This window comes from Entelurus aequoreus, linkage group LG22 (assembly GCF_033978785.1).
Source record: "Entelurus aequoreus isolate RoL-2023_Sb linkage group LG22, RoL_Eaeq_v1.1, whole genome shotgun sequence".
NCBI classification, from domain to species: Eukaryota; Metazoa; Chordata; class Actinopteri; order Syngnathiformes; family Syngnathidae; genus Entelurus; species Entelurus aequoreus.
In genome coordinates, this window is record NC_084752.1 from 25,559,091 (window position 1) to 25,580,359 (window position 21,269).

The window sequence follows — 21,269 nt, forward strand, 5'->3', positions numbered from 1 at the left end:
TGGTTGTTTTTCTGACATGGACTTGTTTCTTCAGCATTGTCTACACGTCTAAGTAGGACTGATTGATTGATTGAAACTTTTATTAGTAGATTGCACAGTTCAGTACATATTTTGTACAATTGACCACTAAATGGTAACACCCGAATAAGTTTTTCAACTTGTTTAAGTCGGGTCCACGTAATCAATTCATGGTACAAATATATACTATCATCATAATACAGTCATCACACAAGTTAATCATCAGAGTATATACATTGAATTATTTACATTATTTACAACCCGGGGGGTGGGATGAGGAGGGTTTGGTTGATAACAGCACTTCAGTCATCAACAATTGCATCATCAGAGAAATGGGCATTGAAACAGTGTAGGTCTGACTGGGAAGGCCATTCTAAAACCTTAATTCGAGCCTTATTTAGCCATTCCTTTACCATTTTTATTTCATCTGACCACAGAACTTTCCTCCAGAAGGTCTTATCTTTGTCCATGTGATGTCAGATGAAACAAAAATTGAGCTGTTAGGCCACAATACCCAGCAATATGTTTGGAGGAGAAAAGGTGAGGCCTTTAATCCCAGGAACACCAAGCCTACCGTCAAGCATGGTGGTAGTAGTATTATGCTATGTTCCTGTTGTGCTGCCATTGGAACTGGTGCTTTACAGAGAGTAAATGGGACAATGAAAAAGGAGGATTACCTCCAAATTCTTCAGGACAACCTAAAATCATCATTGGGTCTTGGGCCCAGTTGGGTGTTCCAACAGCACAAGGACCCCAAACACACATCAAAGGTGGTAAAGGAATGGCTAAATCAGGCTAGAAATAAAGTTTTAGAATGGCCTTCCCAAAGTCCTGACTTAAATGTGTGGACAATGCTGAAGAAACAAGTCCATGTGAGAAAATCAACAAATTTAGATGAACTGCACCAATTTTGTCAAGAGGAGTGCTCAAAAATTCAAACAGAAGCTTGCCAGAAGCTTGTGGATGGCTACCAAAAGCGCCTTATTGCAGTGAAACTTGCCAAGGGACATGCAACCAAATATTAACATTGCTGTATGTATACTTTTGACCCAGCAGATTTGGTCACATTTCCAGTAGACCCATAATAAATTCATAAAAGAACCAAACTTCATGAATGTTTTTTGTGACCAACAAGTATGTGCTCCAATCACTCTATCACAAAAAAATAACAGTTGTAGAAATTATTGGAAACTCAAGACAGCCATGACATTATGTTCTTTGCAAGTGTATGTAAACTTTTGATCGCGAATGTCCCTCTCAAGGTTGCGTCTGGTGCTGGAGCCTATCCCAGCTGCATTCGGGCGGAAGATGGGGTACACACTGGACAAGTCGCTCCCTCATCGCAGGGCATAAGAGATACAGCACAGACAAATTCATTTGTTCTGTGAGGGAGGCCGTAACCCAAAATATGTGTATCTCGAAATCAACGTTCTCCATTGAAATGATTGACAATCAATTTGAATTAAATTTACAATTTATTAGGAAAATGCATATTTCCCAGGATGCTTTGCTCATATGTTGATCAACATGCAATAATTAGCCACAATAGCTAAATCTAAGCTGTTGTCCTAAGGCAGGCACCATAAAACAGACATACACTGACAGACAACATCATACATAAATTACAAGATAACTTACTGTAAATATTAGCAATAAAAACAAGTCAACATAAGGTGATCAACTAAGCGTTCACATTGCACATGGCTACAGGACTTTATTTAATTGTCTTTTCATTGAAGGGGATGTCAGTCCAGACCTTCTGAGCTCCGTCAGAGACAGTGAGATGATGGGCATGTTTAGGGAGTCGGACGTCTGCCTACGAAGTAAGTGCGCTTTGTAAAACGATCCTCAGAGGTGTAATGTGAATATGTTAGTCATGGTGAAGTCATTAGTGTTTGCAAGCTGATACTGCAAGCCGATACTTTGTATCCCAGATCAGCACATAGAGTGAGCACAGACAATACAAATGATCACTAATAGTCTTCATTAATGTGAAGCTTAAAATATATCAAACATATATATTTTTTACATATATTTGTTTTTTGTCTTGGATTTCCACAAAGGGTTTGTTGCTTTGCAAATGTGGGGAAACAGCATTAGGATTTGGATTTGATATAAACATACCAACTTTGAATGTATTTAAATAAAAAAAATAAGCATATGAAACAGTAAAGCATGTAGGTGACCAGGATTAAGTGTATGCCATTATGGTTAAAAACTAATATAACATTTCCAAATCATTTTCTTAGATGCCGGTAACCGGTTCCTGGCACCGCTGAACATGGGCGGAGTCATGGGTCTGGTTGAATTGGACTCCACAACCGGGATGGCCACAGTCAACATTTCTGGCGCTGGATCATGCGGTCCCTTGAACTTTTCCCTGACAGAGTTTCCCGTCATGTACGGCCACTTTGCTGAACCATGTACCGAGGCAAACATTGGCACTAATGTTTTCACATTCAGTGCTGATCCCACTACAACTTCTACAGTCAATGTTTCAAGTCTTTTTGGAATGCGCTCTAACTTGGATGACCTCTCGTTGACTCTGCAGACGTGTAACAACACTCTAGTATGCACAGTTGTAAGTTCTGGTCAAACAGTCTCAACAAGTCAGGCCAGATTCAATGGAGAAATTGCTGGCGATGTTTACATTCGCCGTAATATTGGAGGGAACGACGTAAGGATTCTTACAGATCTTGTTACAATCGGTCAAGTCAATGCCTCCCAGACCAATAGAACAGTCTACAGCTCAGTGAGCTCAGCTTCAAGCTGCGATGTTCTCCTTGGCAGTTTAGACTCCACCACCTTGACAGATCTGGGTGCCATTAACATTGGAACACCTTTGCAACTCGGGAAATCTCGCCTGGACTTGACAAGCTTAAGTAACGACACTGCCTTTCTTCTACTTCGTCCAGGGTCAACGTTCATATGTGCAAAAATCTATGATGTTCCAGAAAAACAAGTGAGCGCTCTTGTGGATATGAAAGGGATAAGTGGATACCTCAGCTTCCGCCAGGCTTCCCCTTTTGATCGGACAGAGTTCAGAGTCAACCTAATTAACTTGCGAAGCCTGGTTGGTACTTACCACGTGCATAACTTTCCTGTTCCTACTGGCAGAACATCTACGTCAAATCTTTGCTCCAATGACAATTTGGGCGGTCACTGGAATCCATTTGGTATAAACGCTAGTTCCCCAACATCCCCGAATGTGCCTGGATCAACACATGACATGTACGAAGTGGGTGACCTCAGTGCAAAGCATATGTCCCTTGCCGATCTGAACGTTGTAAATATGGCATTCGAAGACTTCAACCTCCCTCTATTTGGACGAAACAGCATTGTTGGCCGGTCCATTGTGATTCACCTAAGAGATGGTGCAAGATATGTTTGTGCAAGCATCGGCTATCCTGGTGAAGTGGTTGTTGGTAGAGCAAGGTTTCAGAGCCTCGTGGTTGGTGACATGGTATTTACCCAGCTGAAGAACAACCCTCTATCTGATGTATCGGTCTTTGTGGTTTTGTCATACGGAAACACCACAATGGCCTCAACAAGAAACCACAACTGGCATATACACATGTACCCCATCAGCTCAGAGAGGGACAATGATGAGATGCGCTGCGGCACAACAGGAGGCCATTGGAACCCATTTAACGTTGACACAGAAGACATCAGTTATGAACTCCACTGTGGCCCATATACCCCGATAGCCTGTGAAGTGGGAGACTTTGCCAGTAAACACAGCCTCCTCAACCTCAGTGCCACAGTTGGTGGAGTCGAATCGAAGAGTTTCTTCACTGATGTCACTTCCTGGTTGCCAAGGTCAGGCATAATTGGTCGATCTGTAGTCATACATGAAGCAGAGGGAGGAGGTCCAAGGATTGCTTGTGCAAATATTACAATGGTGCGTGTCCCCAAAGCAAGCCTAGGAGAGTGGTTTGGCCCTGGCATGACTACCGGAAATATCCATTTTAACCAGTGGATCCCAAATGGCCCCACACGTGTAAATGTTTCCTTGTTCAACCTAAATGCCATGGCTGGTGGTTATCATGTTCACGTTTTGCCCATTGATCCGAACAGCTCCGACCCATGCTCAAATGCAAACATCATGGGACACTACAACCCACTGTCAGTCAACATATCAGAGTCACCCCCACCTGGAATTGGCACAGTTGACCAGTATGAGATAGGTGATCTTAGTGGGAAGTTTGGCCTGCTTACAGACCTCATTCAATTTGAGGAGGTCTTCACAGACAGCAACCTACCTTTAACTGGACCTCACAGCATTTCTGGAAGATCCGTTGTGATCCACTACACGAATGGATCAAGGTGAGAAATTGATCTTAAGCTTTCGGTCTGTCTTTGCTAACATGTTGAGGGGTGTGTATCAAATAATGGATACAAAATTTAAAAAAAGACGGTGGGACATAAAAAAAGACATTGTTCCCAAAAGAGAAGTAGAACTGAAGGCATTTCGACTACTATTAAATGTGTCATGTTATGATTGTATTTGTATATTTAAAACACTTCATTGTGGTCTACATAACATGTAATGGTGGTTCTTTGGTAAAAATTTTGCATAGATGGTGTTTTACAGACTGTTTTTGGGCCGCTTTCTGGTGCGCCACTTTGTGGGCGGTCCTATTTACAGCCTCCACTTCGACTGCGTCTTCTCCCTCCAACTTTTTTGAAGTTTTTAGCGCTTCCAAAGCCAGTCTACCGACAGATATAAGTAAAAACCATATGCTACTTTGTATTAGAAATGGCAACAGCGGAGGATGTGTGTCCATGTACAACCCAGTCTGCCCCACAACAAGAGGATAGCAAAAAAGAAGGAGCCTACTGACTACAGCACGGACTACAATAGCGGACGCGCGAAAGGCACTTTGGGTACATTTATACCATATATGGTTTTACCCAACCGGTGACGTCACAGGTTGTGCAAATTACAAACAACTCGTTTGGAGGAAGTATGTAGAAGGCAAGATTATTTTATAAAAAGCTCTGCAATGACTCTGCGGTTTGATTTAACATTTTCGGGACCTGTGCAGATCTCAAATACAAACCAGCAGGTACCAATAGGTAAGAAAAGCTGGTTTTGCATAATAGGGTCCCTTTAATTAATTATAAAAGTTTACATATGAATAGTTGCCTGCCATGATCACACTGCCTGAGTATTCTCTCTGCTGTACAGTTTGTATTGAGCATTGTATTGAGGCATGAACCTAGAGAAACTTACTGTGACCAAAAAAACACCCGTCCTGCATTTTGTAGATGATGTAGAATGCTGCGTGTTTTGTGTTACACCCTACTTGTTTTTTTCTTTTTTATGTTTTCCATTAATTAAAAGTGACTCAGCAACTGTTCCATGTCAAAACCCTTTTTTACAGACTGCAGTGTGCTACCGTCTTTCCTGATAAAAATACAGATGGACAATGGGTCAATGCCACGGCTGTTTTTGATGGATCTGTGAATGGGACCATTTTGATGGTAAGCATCCCAAGTTTTCTACATCATCTGACCCAACCACTTTTATTTCCAATAAAGTACATACAAAGTTAGGTTACCACTGTTAGTGGCCTTTGTTCGTCAGTGTAAAATTGAAGAAATCCGCCAAGCTGCCACAAAAACATGTCATGAGATTTTCTGCTGTGTTGGACAGAGTGAATTAATTATCTCCATGGATAGTTGCATGAGGGAGGTACAGGAAACTGGGACACACTCATTAGCTTAGCTTAGTGTCCGTTTATCAACGGGAAGAACCTTCGGACCCTATGAACTGTGAAGCTCCGAGGCAACAGCTGTGCCTGTCAACCATCCTCCTAGAGAACCCATGCTGAGCTCTCTAACATCTATTAAAAAGGAGCTATGATCTGAGTATCTAGTAAGAGACAATGAAGTGATTGATCTTTTAAAATCCGAATTCAATATGCCCAGCTTGGAAAAGCTCATCTTTGGGGTGCCGAGTGCAAAATTTAAATTACACCTTTTTAGCTGATATATTTTTAATATTTAGCTAATTGTTCTCCCATTTAGCTCACTTTTCTCACATTTAGCTCATTTTCTTCACACTTCATGTAGAAATTAAATAATGAATCTAAAGATCCAATCTAAAAATTCAATCCAAATGTTAAATATGAATGTTAATTTCAAATCTAAATGTTAAATGTAAATGTTGAATTTAAATCTAAATGTTGGATATTAATGTTAAATATAAATATATAAATATAAATGTTAAATATGAATGTTAAATATAAGTGTTTGATTTAAATCTAATGCTTAACATTAAATATACATGTTAAATATACTGTACATCTAATGTCACAAACTCGCATGGCTGCAGTTGTTGTGACCCCAAGATGCAGGAACCAGGAGAGTGTTGATCAGGTAAGATGCTTTTAATATCCTCAACAGAGGAGAATGAAGCCGTCTTGCATGTACAGTTCTAAACAACAGTCAATCTTCGAGCACTGAGGAGACAAGCATACATAGAAACATGCTGATTGACAGCAGGTGTGAACCGGCTGCCAATCAACAGCGGGTGAGGGGAAAAAAACAGCGCTCAGCGGGACAAGCAGGAAATGGAAACAAAATAAGAGCCCTAATGGGAAGTAAATACAAAACAAAGAAGCACAAACAGAAATTAAGTGACAAATAAATGTTAAATTTAAACTAATTGTTAAATCGAAATGCCTGACCAAGTGTAAAGCTAGATATTTAGAAATGGATGGATGGATGAAAGGATGAATATATACCATTCTTCCCACGCCTCCTAGCGCACAAATATTTGCCCACATCTGACTTCCGTGGAGTGGAAGCCAATGTGCAGTGAGGAGAAGGAACAAAGATAGAAAGGGGCACCTATCGGCAACTGCCGGATTCAACTCTTTGACCAAACGATGACTTCACACTCCCTAAACTTTTAACGTCTCGTCCCCAAGGCCACTAAGAGACTCACTGTTTTGACCAGATCTTAAACGCACCTGTCAACGAACATGACAACAATCGCGTTGTTTCCAGCAAATCAATGTTCAAATGTTCATAGTAAGTGCAGCAAAATTGTGAAGGACACACATTTATACTCAACATTTAGATTTAATATTTTGATTCTGTTTGAAACGTTTTTGTGTGTCTGTATTAGGGATGTACGGTATACCGGTGGTAGTATAGTACCGCGATACTAATGAATCAATTTCGATACTATACCGTCTCTGAAACGTACCGGTCCCCGCACCCGCGTCAAAGTCACATTGTGACATTGAGGAGCATGTTCGGCGGCACACAATCACAGAGTACTTACAAGCAGACACAGTGTGTAGACAGAAAAGGGAGAACGGACGCATGTTGGCTTAAAAACTAACGATAAAGGTGAGGTTATAACACTGAAACGCCCTCAGGAAGAGGTGCTTTAAGATATGGCTAGCTAGCTAGCGGCTAACGTCCATCCGCCGTCGACAGTGTTTTAGCTACTTCTAGATCACTAATCCTGGTCTCTATGGTGACAAATAAAGTAAGTTTCTTACAAGTATCATCCCTGCAGGACGAGGAATAGCTAAACATGCTTCACTACACACCGTAGCTCACCTGCATCAAAATGTAAACAAACGCCATTGGTAGATCTACACCTAACATCCACTGTAATGATACCAAGTACAGGCACGTATCTAGTCGATAATACTATGATTACGTCAATATTTTTTGGCATCACAACATCTTCTTTTGTTTTTTTTAAATATAAATTATGTTTATAAACTCAGGAAATATGTCCCTGGACACATAGGGACTTTGAATATGACCAATGTATGATCCTGTAACTACTTGGTATCGGATTGATACCCAAATTTGTGGTATCATCCAAAACTAGTGTAAAGTATCAAACAAGAGAAGAATAAGTGATTATTACATGTTAACAGAAGTGTAGATAGAACATGTTAAAGAGAAAGTAAGCAGATATTAACAGTAAATGAACAAGTAGATTAATAATTAATTTTCTACAACTTGTCCTAGTGTTGACAAAACAATAGAATGAAAAATGACACAATATGTTACTGCATATGTCAGCAGCTAAATTAGGAGCCTTTGTTTGTTTACTTACTACTAAAAGACAAGTTGTCTTGTATGTTCACTATTTTATTTAAGGACTTAACTGCAATAAGAGTTTAATGTACGGTACCCTAAGATTTTTTGTTAAAATAAAGCCAATAATGCAATTTTTTTGTGGTCCCCTTTATTTAGAAAAGTACCGAAAAGTATCGAAATAATTTTAGTACCGGTACCAAAACATTGGTATCGTTACAACACTAGTCTGTATGCGGAGTAAAACTATGGAACGAACTGGAATTACAACACAAGCAATGCCAAACTATTAATCGATTTAAACTATTTTACAAACATGGGGTTTGGTTCAAATATAGAGATGAGGGTCTTTAATTTGACCTGCTGTTGTACTCTGTCTCAAAGTGTTAACATGTGCTCAATGTTTCCTTACCATTATTGCTATCTTGTCTATTACCATTGTTGGTATGTTCATTCTTCCTACATTGTTGATACAAATTATTGTTACGGTGTAATGATTATTGTTACCTGTGGTAATGCCACTATGATACAACATTTGTATTATAATCCTTAAACAAAGTAAGAGTGAAACTCAATGTATTAATCACTGAATGGAGAACTGGGGGTTGGATTAAATACATTATCTTCTTCCCACTCCCTTTCAGGCAAAACTGGATCATCATGCTTACATACTGTACCTTTTGCATTATATTAATGTATATTATTATGTGTTGTCTACCTTGTACTTTTTTTTTGTCATTGCCTGAAATAAATGAATAAATAAAACGATTCAACATTTAAAATTAACATATAGATGTATTAATTAGATGTTACATAAGATGTTCCATTTATTTATGTTTAAATACAAAGAAAATGATTTAGATGTAAGAAAAAATAATATTAATGTCAAATAAATATTAAAATTATTTTATATATTATATTTGAATTTTTATATTTGGCACGCCAAACCCAACAATAGGAAACACATGCTTCCAGATGCCTTACATACCTAATTTCCTTATACATCATGGTCTTTCAGTTTCAGCAAACATTTCCGGATGGAAGTAGCAGTGATCTCACCGTGCTGATAAACCTGCAATCTTCAAGAAGTACCAATGTAAGCACCTCATACACCTTTCTTCGACTAAAAACGGCACTTTGGAAACTGAAAAATTTTAGAATGGTTGTCAAAGGAATGTTTGAAAAATACGTGGTTATTCTTTCCTTGTACACAATAAACACATCATCTGTGAGAACTTAATATATGCACATACGTGGTGGAGTAAGGCAGTGTTTTTCAACCTTTTTTGAGCCAATGCACATTTTTTTGCGTTGAAAAAATGCGGAGGCACACCACCAGCAGAAATCATAAAAAAACGAAACTCAGTTGACAGTAAAAAGTCATTGTCGCAATTGTTGGATATGACTTCAAACCATAACCAAGCATGCATCAATATAGCTCTTGTCTCAAAGTAGGTGTACTGTCACCACATGTCACATCACACCGTGACTTATTTTGATTTTTTTGCTGTTTTCCTGTGTGTAGTGTTTTAGTTCTTGTCTTGCGCTCCTAATTTGGTGGCTTTTTCTTTTTTTTGTGGTATTTTCTTGTAGCAGTTTCATGTCTTGCTTTAAGCGATATTTCCCTCATCTACTTTGTTTTGGCAATCAACAATATTTCCGTTGTTTTTATCCTTCTTAGTGGGGACATTGTTGATTGTCATGTCATGTTCGGATGTACTTTGTGGACGCCGTCTTTGCTCCACAGTAAGTCTTTGCTGTCGTCCAGCATTCTGTTTTTGTGTAAAACTGAACTGGCTACAAAGTAGTTTCGTTCTGCATAGCCATCCCTAAACTTCAATGCCTTTTCTTAGGGGCACTCACCTTTTGTTTATTTTTGGTTTAAGCATTAGACACATTTTTACCTTCAAGCTGCCTCCCGCTGTTTCCTACACCTACAAAGCAATTAGCTACCAGCTGCCACCTACTGATATGGAAGAGTATTACGTTACGCTGCCGAGCTCTAGACAGCACAGACACTCAACAAAAACACATAATTTGCAGACTATAATTACTGGTTTGCAAAAAATATTTTTAACCCAAATACCCTAATTGGGTTAAACATTTTTTATGCAAACCAGTAATTATAATCCGCAAATAATGCGCCGTTGCTGAGTGTCTGTGCTGTCTAGAGCTCGGCAGAGTAACCGTGTAATACTCTTCCATATCAGTAGGTGGCAGCAGGTAGCTAATTGCTTTGTAGACGTTGGGAACATGGTTTTTCGTGATCACAATATGCAGACGACAGCATATTGTGGAGGTAAAAAGGTATCTAATGCTTAAACCAAAAATAAACAAAAGGCATCGAAGCTTCGGGATGGCAATGCAGAATGAAACTAAAACTGAACTGGCTGCAAAGTAAACAAAAACAGAATGCCGGACGACAGCAAAGACTTACAGCGTGTGGAGCAGACGGCGTCCACAAAGTACATCCGTACATGACATGACAATCAACAACAAAATAGGAGCGCAGGACAAGAACTGAAACACTACACATAGGAAAACACCAAAAAACTCCAAATAAGTCTTGGCTTGATGTGACGGGTCATGACAGTACACCTACTTTGAGACAAGAGCTATAGTGATGCATGCTTGGTTATGGTTTGAATTCATATCCAACAATTGCGAGAACGACTTTTCATTGTCAATATCGGCTGCTTAGTTTCATTTTTTAATGTTTTCTGCTGGTGGTGTGCCTCCGGACTTTTTCAATGAAAAAAATGTGCCTTGGCTCACAAAAGGTTGAAAAACACTGGTTTAGACAATGTGTGGTAGAAACAAAATAATTATTAAGATAACAATGGCCCCAGTCGGCAGTGTTTTAGCTACTTCTAAATCACTAATCCTCGCCTCCATGGCGACAAATAAAGTAAGTTTCTTACAAGTATCATCCCTGCAGGACGAGGAATAGCTAAACATGCTTCACTACACACCGTAGCTCACCGGCGTCAAAATGTAAACAAACGCCATTGGTGGATCTATACCTAACATCAATCAATCAATCAATCAATGTTTATTTATATAGCCCTAAATCACAAGTGTCTCAAAGGGCTGCACAAGCCACATCCACTGTAATGATACCAAGTATAGTAGCGTATCTAGTCGATCCTACTATGATTACGTCAATATTTTTTGGCATCACAACATCTTCTTTTGTTTTTTATTTATTTATATTATGTTTATAAAGTCAGGAAATATGTCCCTGGACACATGAGGACTTTGAATATGACCAATGTATGATCCTGTTACTACTTGGTATCGGATTGATACCCAAATTTGTGGTATCATCCAAAACTAATGTAAAGTATCAAACCACAGAAGAATAAGTGATTATTACATTTTAACAGAAGTGTAGACAGAACGTGTTAAAAGAGAAAGTAAGCAGATATTAACAGTAAATGAACAAGTAAATTAATAATTCATTTTCTACCACTTGTCCTTAATAATGTTGACAAAATAATAGAATGATAATTGACACAATATGTTACTGCATACGTCAGCAGACTAATTAGGAGCCTTTGTTTGTTTACTTACTAATAAAAGACAAGTTGTCTTGTATGTTCACTAAACTTGCAATAATAAACATATGTTTAATGTACCGTAATATTTTTTGTTAAAATAAAGCCAATAATGCAATTTTCTGTGGTCCCCTTTATTTAGAAAAGTACTGAAAAGTACCGAAAAGTATCGAAATAATTTTGGTACCAGTACCAAAACATTGGTATCGGGACAACACTAGTATGGACAAACGGGGCCAATTATTTTCAATGTGTTTTTATTTTTGTACTTGTCTTAATCCTTTTGTATGTGTTTTACACTTTTCTAAACTTTTTTTTTTTTAAAGCCTAACCAGTGACGAGGGTTGCAAATTAGCCTGTGGCTAGAAGTCTTACGTACTTTGACATCGGTCACCTATGGGTAGCAATATTTAATTGTACTGTCCCTGTCAAATGAATACAAAAAAATAATAAAAAATAAAAATAAAAATCATTAATCAAAAGAAGACGATACATAATATGCTCTTCGGCTCTCTTTATTTGCAGGCGACGCTCACCATATCAAACAACAGTATCAGCAATAACAACCAGTGTCCTGATGGCGAAGACGTTTTTGATCCTTTCAAAATGACATCACAGGTGAGGCTAAAAAGCTTGGACAATATTTTTATTTTTTTGGATGACTGCCTAAATATACCCATTTTGTGGGATTAACAGGATGAAAACTTTTTTTTTTTTATTGTCAATGATTCTCTCTGCAGACTTCAAGCTGTTCTCTCGACTACCCTCTTGGTTGTGTGGTGGGGGGAGTATCTGCAAGACATGGCCCAGTCAGCCTCACCCAGAGACAACTCTACACTGACAGTATCATTGAACTCTCTGGGGATAACACAGGTGACGACACTGTCCTGGTAGTCGTTGTATAAAATTCTTATTTCTGTTTGATGACATGATAACGTTAAAAACTGAAACGGAAAGTTAACATTGAATTCTTAGTGGATGTCAGACCAAAAGTGCAGTTCAAACAAGGCATCTCCTGTTGATGCTTTAGTGCGCAATTAGACAATAAAAGGACTACCATGGGTATGAAGTAGCTGTTCAACCAGAAAGATTCCATTCCGGTTTTTGAAAACCACAGGTTTGTGTTATGCAGTTTGTTTATACAATATGTCAGGGGACAGTTTATATCTACTCCGTTGGCTTAAGGCTACAAATAAGCAAGTACAATTATGATTTTTCTCCATTTATAAGGGTTCTTGGTTTTTCGCCAGTTATTAGGATTTTTTTTACGAGTCTATGAACTCTCACACACTCCTACAGAAAAAGGGTAAACTGTGCAATTGAATAACCTAAATGTATACCGTTCAATAATGGTGGAGTCTGTGTTGCTTTGTGTCGTAGTGGTCCACAGAGCCATGGTGCTGAAGGATGGTGATGACATCATCGCATGTGCAATCATCAACCCATTATCTCCCTCAGCGAACCAGACCTTTCCCACAGTAGCAAATTTCAGCCGGTGAGTGTAGAATGTAGAATGCATATAACGTGTCACACACAATACATCAGAATAACGCTGAATTAGAATGTCTGTGCACTTTATTAGAATATTATGGTTTGCCTCAACCAAGGAGGAACACCACTGATAACTAATTAGAAATGGTTCGGTTACATTTCTTACGACACTGATGAATTTGTTTTGAATTGAATGTACTGCTGATATTTTAGTTTCCCAGTTCTCTTTGAAGTCATTAGAAGTTTTAGTTTTAAAGGAGTCATAGTATGCAAAACCCACTTTTCTTGCCTGCCCGCACCTGTTTTGTGTCTTTGAGATCCCCATAAATGGCAAAAATGTCACTTCAATTCATGGAGGCATTGCCGAGATATTTGTAAACACCTTGTTCCAAACAATTCCAAACGAGAGTTGCCATGAATTCGAGTCATCCCTGGTTTATCACAGTTAATTCGGAACGGACATGACCGCAATCAATTAATTTCCGCGGAATATTATCATTAATAAATCCAATATTTTCATATCAGAAACAGAATCAAAAATACTTTAATAATCCCCAAAGGGAAATTAAGATTGTGATTAAGATAGAGTGTGTTTGGGGTCATTGTCCTTTTGGAACACCCAACTGCGCCCAAGACCCAACTTCCGGGCTGATAATTTTAAGTTGTCCTGAAGAATTTGGAGGTAATCCTCCTTTTTCATTGTCCCATTTACTCTCTGTAAAGCACCAGTTCCATTGGCAGCAAAACAGGCCTCAGCGCATAATACTACCACCACCATGCTTGACGGTAGGGATGGTGTTCCTAGGATTTAAGGCCTCACCTTTTCTCCTCCAAACATATTGCTGGGTATTGGTATTCATCTGACCACAGAACTTTCCTCCAGAAGGTCTTATCTTTGTCCATGTGATGTCAGATGAAACAAAAATTGAGCTGTTCGGCCACAATACCCAGCAATATGTTTGGAGGAGAAAAGGTGAGGCCTTTAATCCCAGGAACACCATGCCTACCGTCATTGCATAACAATACAATGGGCCCACACCGACATAGATGTGAAACTAGTTTAAATAGTCTAAGGAAGTGAAACACATTGTCACTAACCTCCCCCAGGTGAATGAAGACAGTGCTAAGTGGCAGGGGTGAAGCTAAAATAGGAAACACAAACAGAACAGAAAGTGGAGATATAAATAAGAGTGCAAGACAGGAAGTGAACAAAAAAAACAAAAAAACACCCCAAAACCTAAACAAAGAACGAACAGGTCATAACAATTTGGTAATAGCAGAAGAGAAAGTCAAACTTGAATACAAATAGAGGGAGTAGACACTGACAGGGTAAATGAAACATAATTTTTGGGTGTAATAATAGATGAAACAATTACAAAACCCATGTTGCTCCTGATGCGGCGTCATCAGTAGGTGAATGTGCTAACAGTGTCAAAGCGCTGTGAGTACCTTCAAGATAAAAAATAAAAAAAGTGCTGTACAAGTGTAATCCATTTCAATATGGGGATATAAACACAAAAGTACACTTCATTCACGAACTGTTACAATAAAGTCGAGTTGAAATAATACATAAAGTTGGCTATCGTGAACATTCAAAACCTTCATTTATTGAAGGAAAAACTTTGAAATTAAATGATTTGGTGTATTTGCAAACAGCTAAGATAATGTACAAGGCAAACTATAACCTGCTACCCAAAAATTTACAACAATAATTGTTATCAAAAGAGAAGGAATATAACCTTAGGGAAAAAAATACTTCAATACATTTGTAAGCACATACAACACCTTTAGTGTATAAGCATGTGTTTTAAAGTGTGAAATGAATCAAGCAAAGAAGTCAAATAAAGTACTTGTATGATCCAGTTTAAGAAAGTGTTCAAACTCAAAGTACAAGAAAGAAGAATCCTGATAAACATTTTGAACTTTATTGAAAAATAACAATCGTATTTATCTCATTATGTAAATCATTACTTATTTATTTATGTGAACTTTATTATTGTATTTTTATGTATTTTATATACAGTATATTAGGGCTGTGAATCTTTGGGTGTCCCACGATTCGATTCAATATCGATTCTTGGGCTCACGATTCGATTCAAAATCGATTTATTTTCAATTCAAAACGATTCTCGATTCAAAAACGATTTTTTTTCCCGATTCAAAAGGATTCTTTATTCATTCAATACATAGGATTTCAGCGGGATCTACCCCAGTCTGCTGACATGCAAGCAGAGTAGTAGATTTTTGTAAAAGACAATGTTTTATCAACTGATTGCAATAATGTAAATTTGTTTTAACTATTAAATGAACCAAAAATATGACTTATTTTGTGAAAATATTGGACACAGTATGTTGTCAAGCTTATGAGATGCGATGCAAGTGTAAGCCACTGTGACACTATTGTTCTTTTTTTTTATTTTTTATAAATGTCTAATGATAATGTCAATGAGGGATTTTTAATCACTGCTATGTTGAAATTGTAACTAATATTGATACTGTTGTTGATAATATTCATTTTTGTTTCACTACTTTTGGTTTGCTCTGTGTCGTGTTTGTGTCTCCTCTCAATTGCTCTGTTTATTGCGGTTCTGAGTGTTGCGGGGTCGGGTTTGGTTTTGGAATTGGATTGCATTGTTATGGTATTGCTGTGTATCGTTTTGTTGGATTGATTAATTAAAAAAATAAAAATAAAATGTTTTAAATTAAAATAGAAATCGATTTTTTAAAAATGAGAATCGATTCTGAATCGCACAACGTGAGAATCGCGATTCAAATTCGAATCGATTTTTTCCCACACCCCTAATATATATATTTACTTCCGCATTTATTTATTTATTCAGTGTTGCGTTACAGATTGAGTGCAAACAAAAGTGTTCGAAATTGCTGTGAAATCCCTTGATTGAAAAATTGTAAATGTAATGTTTTTCCAACTGTCTTTGTTGATGTTGCGCTCCTATCATATACAAAACACAATCCCACGAGCAATAGCATTTCATTAAATACCAGTCACTTGCTCAGTGCTCACAAGGTGTTCTATTTTTTCCCCCCCAGATATGACTTTCGGAGGAGGGTTGCTGAAATACTGGAGATGGACTTACAAAGAGTGACCATTCTGGCCAACTCTCCCATACCTGTAAATAATGAAACATGCCAACAAGTCACCTTTATGATATCAGGTATGCATTAAGCCAATTACACTACAATAATATTTACTCAAGCGGCTACCTAGAGGGTGCTAACTTTCGAAAGTGTTCTAAGCATTACATCCCACTTTCTTCTGGCTTTGAGCATGTAAACTACACCTCAGGTAACACTCAGTGGCCTAGTGGTTAGAGTGTCCGCCCTGAGATCGGTAGGTTGTAAGTTCAAACCCCGGCCGAGTCATACCAAAGACTATAAAAATGGGACCCATTACCACACTGCTTGACACTCAGCATCAAGGGTTGGAATTGGGGGTTAAATCACCAAAAATGATTCCCGGGCGCGGCCACCGCTGCTGCTCACTGCTCCCCTAACCTCCCAGGGGGTGATCAAGGGTGATGGGTCAAATGCAGAGAATAATTTCGCCACACCTCGTGTGTGTGTGACAATCATTGGTACTTTAACTTAACTTTTTAACACACACTGATTATGTTTGTTGTCAACTAATGGTAGAGATTTGGCAAAGTTTAGCTACTAATGTTTGCTCTCATTACATGTATATTATATTATAACAACAACATGACTGCAAATTAGCTCTCTTGGGCCCTGACTACATTAAGCCGGATAACTCCTTAAACGACTATTTTTTTAGCCTAAGCACCGTGTCAGCCACACTAAACCAGCGTTTAAGGTCCCCCTCATTGGATAATTTTTTACAGGGGTAAGTGCGGCGTGTATTTCTTGAATCTCCGGCTGTTAGCTTTGTATGGACTCATTGATCGTTTACAAACTGAGTTCGGAGAGGAAGTGACGCCAGAAAGTGACGTCGCCAGCTTCATAATAAAGCGGTTTCGTAACTCGGAGCTAACCACTGGAAATATGGGGGCGAGTCAACCAGAAATGCCCGTGTTTCTCCTTCCGTCTGTACAGACGCTTGTGGAAATCACACATGAATACCTTAAGAGAAACCGATTGCAGCTATTTGGGATACAACACTTCTCAGACGGCTTGATTACGATTACGAACCAGGGTGAGTTACAAGCATGAACGGCAGACTAATTCCTCGGGCCGACGAGCAAGTTGTTTTCAATATATTCAGTAAGTGTGAAAAATATAGACATTTGAAGAAATCTAAACATATAGACAGGTACAGTACGTGAAACATCTTCAGTCTTGTAACAATGAATGTACGGTGATAAATAAAGGGTCTCACACAATAAACACACACAACTCCTTCTCTGAAATTCCCACACATCACCATACAACTTTCTCTAGAATGTCCTATTAACGCCACACCCTGTTTTCCCTTTCAGCATTTGAAATGTGATTCACAAGCACGGACAGCTTATGTAACGGAGCATTGTCTTTGTCTTCAAGGGGAGGTGGATGCAAATCTTCTGAGCTCCGTCAGAGACAGCGAGAGAATGGGCGTGTTCAGAGAGACGCAGCGCTGCTCGAGTAGTAAGTATGCTTTTTAATAGGATCCTCAGATGAGTCATGTAAATACTTGATGGGTTAAGGCAGGGGTCGGCAACCCAAAATGTTGAAAGAGCCAAATTGGACCAAAAATACAAAACAAAAATCTGTCTCGAGCTGCAAAAAATTGAAATCCTCATATAAGTGTTATAATGAAGATAACACATGATGTAAGTGTCTATATTAGCTATATTAGCCTACTATCAAAATGACTTTAAAAGTCTTATATAAGTGTTATAATGAAGGCAACACATGATGTAAGTGTCTATATTAGCTATATTAGCCTACTATCAAAATGACTTTAAAAGTCTTATATAAGTGTTATAATGAAGGAAACACATGATGTAAGTGTCCATATTAGCTATATTAGCCTACTATCAAAATGACTTTAAAAATCTTATATAAGTGTCATAATGAAGGCAACACATGATGTAAGTGTCTATATTAGCTGTATTAGCCTACTATCAAAATGACTTTAAAAATCTTATATAAGTGTTATAATGAAGGCAACACATGATGTAAGTGTCTATATTAGCTATATTAGCCTACTATCAAAATGACTTTAAAAGTCTTATATAAGTGTTATAATGAAGGCAACACATGATGTAAGTGTCTATATTAGCTATATTAGCCTACTACCAAAATGACTTTAAAAATCTTATATAAGTGTCATAATGAAGGCAACACATGATGTGTCTATATTAGCTGGATTAGCCTACTATCAAAATGACTTTAAAAGTCTTATATAAGTGTTATAATGAAGGCAACACATGATGTAAGTGTCTATATTAGCTATATTAGCCTACTATAAAAATGACTTTAAAAGTCTTATATAAGTGTCATAATGAAGGCAACACATGATGTAAGTGTCTATATTAGCTGTATTAGACTACTATCAAAATGACTTTAAAAGTCTTATATAAGTGTTATAATGAAGGCAACACATGATGTAAGTGTCTAGATTAGCTATAATAGCCTACTATCAAAATGACTTTAAAAGTCTTATATAAGTGTTATAATGAAGGCAACACATGATGTGTCTATATTAGCTATATTAGCCTACTATCAAAATGACTTTAAAAGTCTTATATAAGTGTCATAATGAAGGCAACACATGATGTAAGTGTCTATATTAGCTATATTAGCTTACTATCAAAATGACTTTAAAAGTCTTATATAAGTGTCATAATGAAGGCAACACATGATGTAAGTGTATATATTAGCTATATTAGCCCACTATCAAAGGCTGATGCAAATCTTCGTTGACAGAAATGTTGTATTTTAATTTTTATTCTACACATTTTTGCAACATTGGACATCATTAGTAAAATGGAGGCTTCTCACAGGATGAGATAACTTCTGGAAATTACTGGCTCAGAATGTCCAAAGGTATAGATGTGTGTGTCCAAGTTAAAGGAAACGACAGGCCGTCTTCTTCTAATGGATGTATTACAATATTTGCAAGCTGGGTAAAGTTTGCTGTGGTCTGGAACAACATGGTACACAAACAACTATGATGACAATATTACATACAGATAATGTTTCATGAGACATGCAAATATAAATTAAATACACAGAGAACATTAGTAAAGGAACTTAAATGAGCTGAAATATACCTACAAACGAGGCAAAATGATGCAATATGTACATACAGCGAGCCTAAATAGCATGTGCACATGAAAACGAGATGCTGCATCTCAAGGGGTTTACCATTAATACATTCAAATTCAAATTCATGCAGTGACCAAATATGCCTGATTAGCACTCCAACAAATCAATAACATCAACAAAGCGCACCTTTGTGCATTCAGGCACAGTATAAAACGTTTGGTGGACAAAATGAGACAAAGGAGGACTGGAACATTTTACACGTAAACAAACTGTTGCGTCACAGTCCACACTATGGTGAGTTCGGAACCGCCGAAATTAGTAGGACAAAACGATGTTCACCAAATGCTCTCATCAGTGAAGCACACACACAAACATATTAAACAGTGGGCTTTCTAACAATTAGGAAGGTTTGTGTCATGTTTGTCCTCAAACAAAAAACATACGAAAACAAAAAACATATTTTCCCCCCATCTTTTTCGATTTTCAATCTTAAAAATGCTCCAGGGAGCCACTAGGGCGGCACCAAAGAGCCGCATGTGGCTCTAGAGCCGCGGGTTGCTGACCCCCGGGTTAAGGCATACCAGACTCATGCAGTCTGCTTTAGGGTGTCTCATGTAAACGGTATTTCCAAACCTGCCTAACAAAATAACTATAAAGTGTCATTGTGTCTGCCAAATAATTGTATGTTTCATTTATTTTCATTCTTAACGTCAATAATGTGATGTTATTTTCACAGGGAACTCAGGTCAATTGCTGCGGCCCATAAACATCTTCATCTGGTTGATACCTGCTCTCCTCTACTGCTTGGGTATATTTTAAATCAGGGGGTCTCTACTTTTGTCAAGCTACTGTACACTTTGACAAATAAAAAACGAAAGAAAAAAAAAGAAAAGATGTGAGGTATTTTTGTTTAATTTGTATGACTGCCAAGGTTTAAATTGTATTTTATTTACAAAGACAATTTCCGCTTAACTGTGCGGTCTATAATAAACAATTGTTAAATGTCTAAACTGATGATTTGTAAAAAATATTAAGTGTTTAGGCCAATATTCTGTGGAACTTTGGTGACCTCTAGTAGACCCCTGGTGCAAACATACTGTGACAGCATTGTTGTCGAACTGAATGTGTTTATTGAACAGAGTGCACATCAAGTTAATGTGCTCAGCTAATCTTCATAAATAAAGTATTACCATAAACACACTTAGCTTACAGTGTAATATTATGTATTTAATTTGCACATATATGTATTTAGGAGAGACCGGTTACCATTCCAAGACTCTTATTTATGGATGCAATATATATTTATATGTACATTTGTATGTAAACTGTATCCATCCATTTCTACCGCTTGTCCTATAGGGTCGCGGGGGGTGCTGGAGCCTATGACTCCCCCAATAAATCCATTGTTTGTAAAGTGTGTGCCAGTTATTTTGGAGGAAAGTTACATGCAGTTTGTGAGCGAAAACATGAGAACATTTTGCTTTTACAGAGTAAACATATGATGACTGGTTTGAGTTTGAGTTTGAGTTTATTTGGAACATGCAAGCATACAACATGATACATCACAATTTCCAGTTTCTTTTCAACATGTTCGAAAAGGAGTAGGAAGAAGCAGAGCTTATTTAATCCTACCCCCTTTCTTTACATAACAGTTGCAAAACTTTTTGTTCACTTCCTGTTCACAATTTTTTCACAATAAACTCCATAAGTAATCACAATAAAAATAAATAAATAAATAATAGTAAGAATTTAATAATAATAATTGGTGAAGAAAGTCATATTTCATATGATGAGATAAGTAAGATTACTTTAAGAATGAATGAATGGATGGATGAAATAAATTGAGAATGTTTGTCATGGTTCTTCTTCTTTGTACTTTGTAAACACTTTAAGTTTGAAGAG

At 37.7% G+C, this 21,269-nt stretch overlaps 1 protein-coding gene across 1 annotated transcript in view; it reads left to right on the plus strand.

Moving 5' to 3' along the window:
• Positions 1-20,867, plus strand: part of LOC133639407 (uncharacterized) — a 34,678-nt gene extending 13,811 nt beyond the window's left edge. The window contains exons 9-18 of the mRNA XM_062032695.1: positions 1,758-1,841; positions 2,268-4,344; positions 5,406-5,505; positions 9,110-9,187; positions 12,174-12,266; positions 12,389-12,521; positions 13,029-13,143; positions 16,191-16,315; positions 17,658-17,741; positions 20,104-20,867. Coding sequence (XP_061888679.1) covers positions 1,758-1,841; positions 2,268-4,344; positions 5,406-5,505; positions 9,110-9,187; positions 12,174-12,266; positions 12,389-12,521; positions 13,029-13,143; positions 16,191-16,315; positions 17,658-17,741; positions 20,104-20,186 — 2,972 coding nt within the window. The 3' untranslated portion in view covers positions 20,187-20,867. The remainder of the gene's footprint in view (positions 1-1,757; positions 1,842-2,267; positions 4,345-5,405; positions 5,506-9,109; positions 9,188-12,173; positions 12,267-12,388; positions 12,522-13,028; positions 13,144-16,190; positions 16,316-17,657; positions 17,742-20,103) is intronic.
• The last annotated feature ends 402 nt before the right edge of the window (positions 20,868-21,269 follow it).